The sequence below is a fragment of the Gadus chalcogrammus genome, chromosome 2 (genome assembly GCF_026213295.1).
Source record: "Gadus chalcogrammus isolate NIFS_2021 chromosome 2, NIFS_Gcha_1.0, whole genome shotgun sequence".
NCBI lineage: Eukaryota > Metazoa > Chordata > Actinopteri > Gadiformes > Gadidae > Gadus > Gadus chalcogrammus.
In genome coordinates, this window is record NC_079413.1 from 17,927,817 (window position 1) to 17,940,320 (window position 12,504).

The 12,504-nt window shown below is 44.8% G+C and overlaps 1 protein-coding gene across 2 annotated transcripts in view; it reads left to right on the forward strand.

Annotated features, from left to right (window-relative positions):
- The window catches only part of LOC130376243 (growth factor receptor-bound protein 2), a 57,671-nt gene that overhangs the window by 33,751 nt on the left and 11,416 nt on the right, over nucleotides 1–12,504 (forward strand). For both annotated transcript variants that reach the window (XM_056583476.1, XM_056583469.1), the window contains exon 3: nucleotides 9,571–9,668. In XM_056583476.1, coding sequence (XP_056439451.1) covers nucleotides 9,571–9,668 — 98 coding nt within the window. The remainder of the gene's footprint in view (nucleotides 1–9,570; nucleotides 9,669–12,504) is intronic.

Consider the following 12,504-nt stretch of genomic DNA (forward strand, 5'->3'; position numbering starts at 1 on the left):
TGAGGAGGTTGTCGATGGGATGCGCTACGCACCGTAGTTATAATATAGGTGTCCGGGAAACCTAAACCTCACTCAGACATTAGACACACCGCTAGTCGGAGAGAGCTTCACCATCTGTCCACTAGCACGGAAAAGGTAGAGAGACAGAACCCACCTGCGTCGCAAGTGGCAGCGGAAAGTTGAATGTTGTTGGAGCAGTTGGTGAAATAAACTGATTGATTTCATACTAATCATAAAAGCCTCTCCCTGTGTCATTGTGTGTGCGTGTATCCTAGGTGCGTGCGTATGGGCGTTCGTGGGTGGGGGATTCTTGATTGGAATACTCAGGGAATATTGTAATATATAGTATTTTTGCCAGAAGTGCACATCCCTATAAGAAGGCTGTTGGATGTCTTTAGCGATGTCGTCTACTCCTTCCGCCATGATTCCAACTTCAAGAAACTTAAAAACATTATGTTGTAGGCTGCACGGCGCGCTTGCGCTGCAACTTTAGGAGTCTCCGATGAAGCGCTGCAAAGGATTTAAGCACAAGGTTTCCACACCGCGGGCGCGGTTATCCACTGAGATAATACTTTTATTGAGGTTATTGTTATTGACAACTTTTTTATCGGTGTTTAGTTTACCGTTACACCGGTAACGTCACATCCTTATCCCTGTCACAGCTTCATGCTGTTAATGGCCTACTAATTTTGCCCTGACATTTATACTTGTGCATTGCCATTTACATCCTGTGGCAATATACACTTAATCGACAGGGGCTGGACCCAAATCACCCGGTCTGTGCTTATCTTCCTCCCCACCCTCCGACATCGGCCCGAATCTTTAGGAAAGAGACAGATCTGGGTGTTTGTATGCTGGGCTGTAGGGACGCCTATAGTGACAAGTCTCTTTAGAGCTTGGGTAGCAATGCCAAGTGTAAATGTAATTCACTTTGGATAAAAGCGTCTGCTAAATGACCTAAATGTAAATAATATAGTGGCAGACTTCCTCAGTTAACGTGCCTTCAAATGCATCGATCTTCACATGAAGGAGCTGAAACGATATTCTTCACCTGCTAACTTTGGACACTGCTAGCTTTAAGGACAACATCGATCTAGGGGCCTGTGGCCTTGCCCATAGCTCTGTGCTGCCTGTTGAAGGGTCTCAACGGCAAAACACCTTTCTGGCTCGCTCTGGAACAGATGCCACTCAAGCGCTAAAGAGACTTCAGAGGCTTTCAAGTGTTGAGAACATAACTCTGATCTGGAAAATGAATCGTTTGATGTGAAAATTGCCTTAACCAGCATGCATTGTTTCTTATGGATTGTGATAAATATCTATAGACGTAATATAATTATATATCTGGAGTATCAAAGGAAAATTTTTATTTTAGGAATCCTTCAGTTCTCTCCAGCCAGTCTGTTTAAATGATGTATACTGGTGGAGGAGAGTGTGCGCTGGCTGTAATTTATTTATAGTTCTAACCCGTTATCCAGACTCAAAAGGGCTCGTTTTGCATCTTCCTCTATGACGCTTCCTCTTTTCAGGCTATAATGCAACTGACACAGAAGTTAAAGCGGAAACGAAACCCTTGATTTAGTAAGCATCATTCATCAGATAAATCCCCAATCTTAAACTCCTCCTAAAAGTTTAAGGTTAAGATAATGATTAATCCAGGTTATCTTTTACAAAGGTCTGTTGGTCCTACCTTAGTTCATCAGCTGACCATCACTGCCTCCATGGAAAATGAGGAACCAATAACTAAAACATGTCCGCTGGACGCAGCAATTACTTCTTTAGTGCAGGGCTGTGCAGTGTGACAGATGCTTTTAAAAAGGATTGTGTGAGAAGAAGTAGGGGTGGGATTCTTTTACTATCTCACGATTTGATTCCTATTTTTGGGGCTACGATTCGATTCAAAAAGATTTGATTCATAAGGATTTCTGCTTCAATCTATAGGTGTGCAAAGGATCCTCATGATCTGCTCCAGTCTGCTTTGCAAGACAGAATGAAAAATGGAGACATTAAAGTGTATTTTTCACATTTATGAAGGGTGCACTCACACTAGGCCATCTGGCCGTGGCCGTTGGCCGTTTTCACACCTAACCGTGCTCAACTGGCCCAATTGTTCTCTGGCCTGCATTCACACTAGGCCACCTGGCCGTGGCCATTGGCCGTCGTAACTGTGGTCTGGCCACGGTAGGCTCTTGTACATACGTCATCACGTCGTAACACGTCATCACCAAGCGTCTGCTGCATGGACCAGGGTTTTTTCTAAACAAGGGAACAAGGGCGGTGCGCCCCGATACTCCCGGCGTGCGCCATCCTACCGAAATGCCGACTGAACCTGTCAGACTTGGATCTGTACTTACATGCTGCTGTACAACATACACTATTTCTCAAAACGAAAAATTCTCAAAATCTTTTCTCCGCTAAAATATCCCAACACCACCACCTGACAATGTGTCTGATCCTCAAATAACTTATAATTACTCCAAAAATATTCCGATCCGAATTGGAGTTTCCCAGACCGAGTCGACATGCTAACGTTAAAGTTATTAGCAGCTAGCTAGCTAGCTAGCTACTATGTATTTGAATGGGTTTTTGGTCTAGGCGCTAAGATGCTAAGCAAGTATACAAGACCATTCCAGTTCTCTCTGCACAAAGCGGTTTCAATGAACGACAGAAATAAACAAATGCTGAGTGTTGATCAAGAGTTTTGCGAGAGCAAAACGAACAGTCGAACAGGGTTCCCTGTTACCAGGGAACCCGTAGCAGGGAACTAAATGGCAGCTGCACGGCCGAATTAGCCCAATAAAAGTGTAGTAACCCAGAGAACCAGCTACAACATAGTTTTCATCCAAACGAGCCGTCTTTAGCGAACGGTGAATTGCATTGGCTTCTACGAGCAGTTGGCTTTCAGCCGCGAGCTTAGGGACCGTCTGCAAAGTGCATAACTGAATTGCATTGGCTTCTACAAGCAGTCGGCTTTCAGCCGCGAGCTTAGGGACCGTCTACAAAGTGCAAAACTGAAAACGACAACAATAGTAACATTTATATAGCGTCGCCATTATTGACTCTAGAGCCCCAAAACTTGTTCCATAGAGGCATGGCACAGGAGGTCTACCATGACTAACGCTACCCTGAACCACCTCCTCAGGATCAGTATTGAGGGGCCTGCAATTGATCAATTTGATTTTGACAAGGCAGTGAGCCGTTGGGGCAGTCTCAGGAACAGACGGCTGCTGTTGTGATTTGTCCTACTTAATAAAAGTTTAGCCAATATTTTTGAAATTTGTCGTGTTTATTTACATGGTAAAGTTGTACAAGTCTACCAAAAGTTGATAGTATTTTAGTTTTTCAGGATGACCACAAGAGCTAGAATTTCTCTCTAAGATAGCCTCAGAATGTACCATTTTAATCATTATTTTTTCAAAGGCTTCGCGCCGTGGAAGGGGGAGACCCCCCTTCCACACCATCCCCCGCCTCGGTCGCGTTGCTCCCTCGGCTTTGCGCAGGGGTCTGCTCCCTGCTACTTAGGGTTTTTCTAGAAAAACCCCTGTGGACCATAATAAAGTCTGCCGCCAGTCAGAGTTTTAACAACATCGGACAACACAGAGAACACAGTTCGCACTTTGCTGAGTCTGAATAGCATCGTCTGCCCAAATGGCTAACAGACACTCGACTTCTCTATGGGACCAACGTGAACCAACAGTTGAACCGCTTGACGCCATGTTTACCGTTTAATGGGAAAGAAGTCTCGTCGCCTTTATTATGTACATGGTCGTCGCATGGACCATACGTCATCCAGCTCAGGTTGTGTAGCCGTGGGTGTTGGCTCATTAGCATCTGTACCGTTGCGGGCCGTACCGTAGCAGCACACCTCTCCCAAGTGGCCAAGTTGGCCTGGCCTGGTCAGACTGGCCACAATCACACAGGCAGATTTGAGCACGGTTAGGTGTGAAAACGGCCACGTCCAGATGGCCTAGTGTGAGTGCACCCTAAGTTTTAAACATTTATCCATGCTTAGATGGAATTCTTGCAACTGTTGCATAAAAGCAATATCATATATTGCTTAAGTAACAAAAATAAAAGTGTATAAAAAAAATAGTGCAGTTAAACATGCTGCCTTTTAAATTCTAAGGAAAGTGCCTTTTCCACTGTCTGGACCACAACTGCTACTCTAAGAAGCTAGCTATAAAATAAATTGGAACAAAAATAAAGTGCCTCTGTATAATAAAAATGGTACAGTTGAACAAGATGCATTTTCATTTCACAGGAATGTTGCAGTACCAAAAATATCATGTGGAACACAACTGTTGCACAAAACATTAATATCTCTCAGTAGCTTTAAAAATTATTAAATCGATTTTGGGCCATTTTATATCCATTCTGAATCGTAGTAAATGAGAATTACGATTCTTACATGTATCAATTTTTTGGCACACCCCTAAGAAGAAGATGAATGTGTGTCAACCTGCACGGGTGCGAGATGTGGGTTGCCTTAGCTCAGGAGGGAGAGCAGTTGTCATGTAACCGGAAGGTTGGTAGTTCGAGCCCCAGCTCCTCCTAGCTGATTGTTGATGTGTCCCTGAGCAAGACACTTAGGCCCCGTCCCCACTAAGCCGAAACGGGTGAAACCGTTCCGGTTTCGATCTATCCGGTTTCGGAGTATCTCCGTAAAGACGGAGTCAAGCGAAACCGGGTAGATCTGTAGAAACGCTGTAGTACACATGCCAGGCCCATAAGGGGCGCTGCTTCTGCTACAGAAATCCAGAAGAAAATTAAATAATAAGAAGAGGCGAGCATGCGCATAAAGGCTGCCCCCCGAACCACTAACAACACAAACAAACAGTCAGTCAACAGCCCCAATAAATAATGGCTTAGCAACCCAACAAGGGACATGATCTGCTGCAGAACGATTACAAGCCTGTAGTCCGCCATCATCTTTTTTGTTGTGAGTTCTGAGACTCCGCGGGCTTAACAGTCATTGGCTAGAGGGTCGAGGGGTGGGGCGATGACGTTATGGTTTCAGGCGTCCACACGAATCCAAAACGAAACCGGGTAGATTTGATACCACCTCCGAGGGTGGTTTCAGAAGTTTACGGTTTCGGTCAGCGGATTCACGGGGCTTCGTGTGGACGGAAGGCCGAACCGTACAAGACCTTTGCGGTTTCGCCATGAAATCGGCTTTGTGTGGACGGGGCCTAAACTGCTCCTGACGAGCTGGCTGTCGCCTTGCATGGTTGACTCTGTCGCCGTAGGGGTCTACTACACTTTGTGGTGATCAGAGTTAACTGAACATTACAGCAAGTAGAGAAGCAACAAGATGTTGAAGCAGTCAGACCTTCCTCTGTTCCTGTCTACGTGCAGACTAGAGGAGCAGCAAGGTCGGGGTGTTATGACCCCCAGCAGAGAGCAGTGACCTCCCCAGAGACATAATGGTATTAAGTTCTCTGATGGACCAATTCTGCACGCGTTTGCTTTCATAAGTTGCACTGAACTCCATATCTTTAATTACTGTGAACAGCTTGCCATGAATAACACAAACTGGCAACTTGCAGTCAGAGCAACAGTGCACTGTCTGCATAGTTGATACGGACCGGTGGTGGCAGAAGCAGTGAGGGGGAGGAACTAAATTACTTTACTTAAGTGAAAGTGGCCTTTATTTAAAAAATACTGAATCAATTAAAAGTAGGGATGAATTATTATGTAGGCCTCATAACTTTAAAGATGCAGCTGGTGAAGTTGGAGCTAATCTTAATGACTTAATTTACTACCGAGTAGCTTAACCTGTAATAGTATAGCTAAATGTATAACTTTGTTTATGCATTGTTTTAATCTAAATGTGCAAAGTTAATATTAACCTAAGTTAGCAAACGTGGAATAAAAAGTTGAATACTGTCAAGTTCTGTGTACCGGTTAATAAATGGTTAACTAACCAGCTAACCCACTAACCTGCCCCGTGATGAAGTCAGTGACGCAGCGCCCAAATGGCTGTGGGGCTGTGGGCTATAGCACAAGCATCATTAGTTCACACACCACAAATCGATTATCATTTGTCGTATAGTTTTTTTTATGTAGAATATTTTCTCTGAAGAAATTCCAACACATGTAGTTCCGTACAAAACTCGTCAACTTGTCTCCTTTAAAATGCATTCAAACAAAGGCAGCTTATCACAAACTCAAGTGTGTGTGTGTGTGTGTAGGCCCCGCCCTCTTCCTGTCCTTGTTTGGGAATTGGATATAGAGGAGGTAGGCCCGCCCCTTCCTGCGCTGTCTCCCTGATGGTAGGGCTTAGACACTTTCCTGGAAAGACGGCTCCAATCATTATGGGTTTATTACGTTTCACTCAGAAGCAGGTCAGTGTGGATACTGATGCTACTGGGTCTTATCCCCAGGTGGCTAGGGGCTGGTCCAAACGGGTCGGGACTAGTTTGAGGATCTGAAACATCTGGAGCACAGGGTCCAACTGGCCGAGCTCTGAGCCCCCTCAGACTGCAGCCCCAAGCTGCTCGCTGGGTTAATGTCCTCAGAATAGCAGCAGAAGGTGGTTGGTTCACACATTTTGTGTGTGTCTCGCTCTCTCGCTCTCTCTCTTCTCCCCCCCCCCCCCCCCCCCCCCCCCCCCCGGGGTGGGCATTGGGTAACATGGAAGCAAACCGCTGGGCCCAGGTCCAGGTGCTTCAGCCGACCTCAGGCTGATGGTTCCAGACAGGGAGGGGTTTGGAGGTCGCACCGCGCCCTCAGGCTGATGGTTCTGGATGGGGAGGGGTTGGAAGGTAGCAAACAGCCATGCCTGACTCCCATGCTCTGCCTGAGGCTCTTTTCAGTCAGCTGTGAGTCACTACAATGATTTGCTTAATTCCCAGACACTGATCTGACTATTTCACATTACCAGCGAAAAACACGCTCCCCATTATTATTTTTTCTTTGCTCTAGTTAATATGAACCAGCCAACAGATGACCAAACCACGCTGTCGTAAGAGGGTCCGGACTGATGAGTGACGCAGTCAGCTGCTGACGTCATCGCTTTTTACTTTTTGAAGCTTTATTAGTATAATATTGCATATAGTCTGAAATAAAGCGGCCAATCACAGAGCCACGTTAAGCATTACTCTGTGAGGGCTGTTTCTAGGGTTCCAGCTCACCTGGTAAGAGCTCTTCGATCGCTCACATTATTTAATCAGCTAGTATCCCCACATTGCCCAAATCAACCAATCAACGTTGATGGATATTTTGAGACTCCTGTTTGATTGACAGCTTTGTGGGCTGCTTTGTGGGCAGCACCTGAAGCTGCACCTCTTACTTTAATGTGGGGTGAAAAAAACAAAACAAAAAAGAGACCACGACCAAGCTCGGTGATAGTGGTGAGCTGGACGTGGCCTAGAAGGCTGCTCTGAGACCAGCCCTGGGGAGGACTGCGACCACACAATGTTCGGGGGGGTGGAGAGATACACAGCACTGCTCTGAGACCAGCCCTGGGGAGGGCTGCGACCACATGCTGTCGTGTGGAGGTGAACCACACCCTGGTTGATGAGAGGCTCACCGACCTGCGCTCACACTCTGCCATGAGCTGCTCTCGTTTCTCTCCCTCTTTAAGGGTCTCTCTCTCTCTACCTTCTAGTCCTTCTCTTTGTGATCTCTATCTCCTGAGTCCATCCACCCCTCTCTCTTCGTCCCTCTATCCACGCCAGCTCTTTCAGCTTTCTGTATTTTTCTCTCACTCGTCTATTTTTTGTCTGTGTCCCTCTGTCTGTCTGTCGCTCTCTAGTCAGGAAGGATGTCACACACTCCATTTCTTCGTGTATGTGTGTGTTGGGGGGGGGGGGGAGGGGGGAGAGATGGCCATCTGTCGCAATAGATAGACCTACTGAAAGCGTTGTGAAGGCCATATTGAACCACACTGAGATGGTTGGCTCACTTTGAACTGATCCACAGACAAACTGGAACGTGCTATGTTTCAAGGTGGAGGAGAATCTAGCAGACACTCAATAAGAGCACGTTATGATGGATCGATTGGGCATTCATTCACCACAAGTGCTTTATTATTCCTCATTGCCATCACTTGGTCGTTTCATCAACTCAATTATTGAAAATATCAATCCATTAATTGATGAAAATAATGGTAAATATAGTTGAACGCGGTCCTGCATGGCTTGGGGAGCAGTGGTAGATTTGTCTCCAACGTGGTCAAGCTCAGCTCTCATCGTGTTCCTCTGTCACAGCCTTTCTACTCCACCCTGAGCCTCATGCAGCCTCCCCCATCACCACCACATAGTCTGCAGTATTAGAAGAAAGGGGAACCTGGTTCTTATGGTTAAAGGCATCGATCTTTCATGAACCAAGTTCACTGGAGGTATCGGTCCTCAGTAGACTTTCCCAACCGTGTCTCTAATTCAAACCGTGCAAAATGTATTTCAGGACATTTCATGACGATTTCATGACGATTACTCATGACGAGTGGATCGTCATGAGTAATCGTTCATGTACAGGTGCATATCAATGATTTAGAAAATTGTTGAAAAGTTAATTAATTTCAGTAATTAAATGTATAAAGTGAAACTTATATATATTAAACAGATTCATTCCACCAAAAGTTAAATATTTCATGGAAACCCAAAATCCGAAAATTAGAATATTGTGAAACCAAGATCGCAATCGAAATAGCTAATTAACAAAAAATAGTATCTGTTGAGGTTTCCTGAGACTTTTGAAGGTCTGTCTGTTCAGTAGGCTGCAGATCTTGGGGAAGACTGCTGCCTTGACCGGTTGGTAAACTGGTTTGTGACGCCTTTACGTCTCCACTCAAGATTCTAGCACCCCCCACGGTTCCTCCGGCATCCTCCAGACCCCTCATGAGACCCCTGGTTTCAGTGCTCGTCTGAGGGGCTGAGCCGCTTGTACAAGCTGTCCTTGTTTTGCTGTTGTCTGTAACAGAGGGATGTGATGTATTGGTGCTGGTCACCACCGTCCTGCAGCCAGCGTGTCTTTCAGACGCTGCACGTGCTCCATACAGCCCATATAGAGAACCTCACCTCCTTGAATGAACCCTCCACAGTCGGGATCTGATGGCAATGGCCACACTGAGACACAGGCACACAGATGCAGAAACCATATAAACACACATATACGTGTGTGTGTGTGTGTGTGTGTGTGTGTGTGTGTGTGTGTGTGTGTGTGTGTGTGTGTGTGTGTGTGTGTGTGTGTGTGTGTGTGTGTGTGTGTGTGTGTGTGTGTGTGTGTGTGTGTGTGTGTGTGTTCTGAATAGGAGCCACTGAAACGCACGTCTTGCCAAGCTAGCCTAGTAGCTATTGTTCAAAGGAGCATGTAAGGGGTTAGACAGTGAATACAGAGACGGGTCATTAAGGAGCTGGTAGGGCGTAGACAGTGAATACAGATAAAGGTCCTTAGGAGGGTTAGACGGTAGCCACTATCTGACTATCCTGCTTCATCAGCATCTCGTTTCTTTGTCATCGAATCCATCCAGTAGCCTTTGCGCTAACATGCACAGCAGGAATCCACACCATTAGCGATTCCGTGTATTCTACCGTATTCCGTGGCTAACGGCGCTCTGTTTTCTTCCTCCAGGTGTTAAACGAGGAGTGCGACCAGAACTGGTACAAGGCCGAGCTCAACGGCAAAGACGGCTTCATCCCCAAGAACTACATCGAGATGAAACCCCATCTGTGAGTATCAGAGGCTCTACCTCTGTCTGGGTGGGGTGATCGGGGTGCACTGTGATGGAGATAAGGTGGCGTGATGGAGATAAGGTGGCGTGATGGAGATAAGGTGGTGCTCAGTTTGGTGGAGGTGAGGTGGTGCTCAGTTTGGTGGAGGTGAGGTGGTGCTCAGTGTGATGGAGATGAGGTGGTGCTCAGTGTGACATTGGAGATGTGGTGGTGCTCAGTGTGATGGAGATAAGGTGTTGCTCAGTGTGATGGAGATAAGGTGTTGCTCAGTGGAATGGAGATAAGGTGGTGTGATGGAGATAAGGTGGTGCTCAGTGTGATGGAGATAAGGCCTAAAAAAAAAAAAAGTTTGGTTCCTGTTGGTTGTCAGTTGAGGTCATGGGTAGGTAGGGAATTTATTTTTTTATTTTATTTTTTTTCCAGCGGCAGCGAATGATAGGTAGGTTGTTTTCATTTATAAACGAGAGAATGCGCTCATCCTTGTACAGAATGAAGAGGTGCCTTTACAAAAACGTAATTATAGTTTGCATCATATAGTTATTTTTTTATTTTTTTCTTCCATGATCATAAAATAATTTGGGTCGCACATAAATTGACGGGGTCGGTCGGAAACCAGAACCAAACAAAAAAATGTTTTAGGCCTAAGGTGGTGCTCAGTAGGGATCGACCGATATGGATTTTTTAGGGCCGATACCGATTTTTTTTCATTTGCCTTTTTTCATCGCCGATACCGATTTTCTTGAGCCGATATTTGGAGCCGATAATACCCTGGAAATCCAGAGTTCTCGTGAGAGCACAATTTGAATTTGCTCAGCGAGTCACTCTTGGAACGAGCAATATACTCGTGTATATTCTGGGCCTCCCCTGGCCCAGAACATTAATCAATCGCATCGATGTATCAATATAGGCGGGCCAAAAGCGTTGCTGTTTTACCGACCAGATATGGCAAGAGTCTTATCTATTGTTTAGCTTCACTGGTCTGGATACGTCCCCCCTTGTATTATTCTGATTGGACATTTTTGGATATTTTCAAATGCATGCTTGATGCCGCCCCTCGAGTTAGGCCATTTTCATTACTCTTTGCCAAACCCTACAGCTTTCTAGATGTGGGTCTGGATTTCCAGGCTAAGCCTCCCTCAATTTACCTCATAAAAATGACACAATGATAACAAATGTTACAATGTCTCAATTGAAAAAAAAAAAGAATATTTATTGAACTGTCTGTAAATCACGCAAAAATATATAAATAAAAACAAAAAAAACGGCCGATACTGAAGAAAATATCGGTCCATACCGATGCACGTAAAAAACGCAAATATCAGACGATAATATCGTCCGGCCGATATTAGGGATGGGCATTCGATTAAGTTGTCTTAGTCGATCATCGGGAGAATTAACGATCAGTTAGTCGATTAATCGTTAATATTTTACATTCAAATTTAAAATCAAGAATTATATTCAAAATTAAATAAATACAAATGCAGCGTGTTTTCCTCATTGGGATCTTTATTATTAGATGAACAACTCAGTTAAACCAGATCCGTTCAATAGTTATGCGCTACTCTGCTCTAAGCAACGGAGCATGCAGCTCGAAGCCGGTGCTCATAAACATAACTAAAAAGAAACACAACCCTAGTTTCTTCCCAAAATAATAACAATAATAATATCAAAAAAACAATCATGTTATAACTTAAACAACCAGTCTACGGATTATTGTTCAGAAAGATGAGCATGTTGACATGCTCTGGGGTCAGACCGCAGCCTGGTGACCATCAGTCCAGCCGCCGAAAACACCCGCTCTGAGGGGACCGACGTTGCCGTGATTCACAAATACCTCCGTGCTAACTTGGCAAGGCGGGGGAACAACTTTTCACAATCCAGGGGCTCAGAAAGTTCTTTACTTCTGCTTCGATGCTAACCTCGCCTTGAGTGGTAGGCCTATAGTGCTCCCCAAGAAGTCATTTTTTAAATCATAATGGTCCCACATAGGGCTGAATGATTTCAGGAAAAGATTGCATTGCGATTTTTCTGGCAGATATTGCGATTTCGATTTTCTTCACGATTTTCTTCAAATCAAGCTTCAGTGCAATATTCATTATGTACAGTAATATTTACAAACATGACATCATACCATTAAAACATTACATGCCATTACTCTAATGTAAGAATGAAAACTAAAGTTAAGAATTTATTTTAAATGTATTTATTAAGAAACATAAATGTAAACTAAAGTCCTTGACCAATTGCAGTTGTTACAAATGAACTAAAAGAGCCATCTTTGACTGTCTTAACTTAGAAAAGTACTACTACTTTTTAAGACAGTCAAAGATGGCTCTTTTAGTTAATTTGTGCATTAGAGTATAACAACAAAGGGAGAGACGTCGGAGAACCCAACGCAGTCTATTCATAATATTGTAATGACCACGGAAGAGGCAGTGAATGAAGTATTGAATAGACAGAGATTTATTAGATAGGCCTACCTAATAAACCGTTGGAACACACAAGACCGGAAACATAGCAACTCCGGTAAGCAAACCCCGAGAAGCCCAATCCCTATGAGAGCTCCCCGCGCTACGGCCGTCCGGCGGTGCAAAGAGCTTTTGGCCGTGATATTATATATACAAATATTATATTACGATACTATTATATAGAGCTCCGGGAGTCGCAACAAAAAATAGTAAGTTACGTTACACATGTGACTCAGTGGCCACGCTGTTGAACGCATGTTAACCATTGCAACGCCAGTAAACAAACGCCGGTAAACAAACCCCTCGAAGAGAGCTCCCAGCCCTACGGCCATCCGGAGGCTCACTCAGCTTTTGGCCATGATATT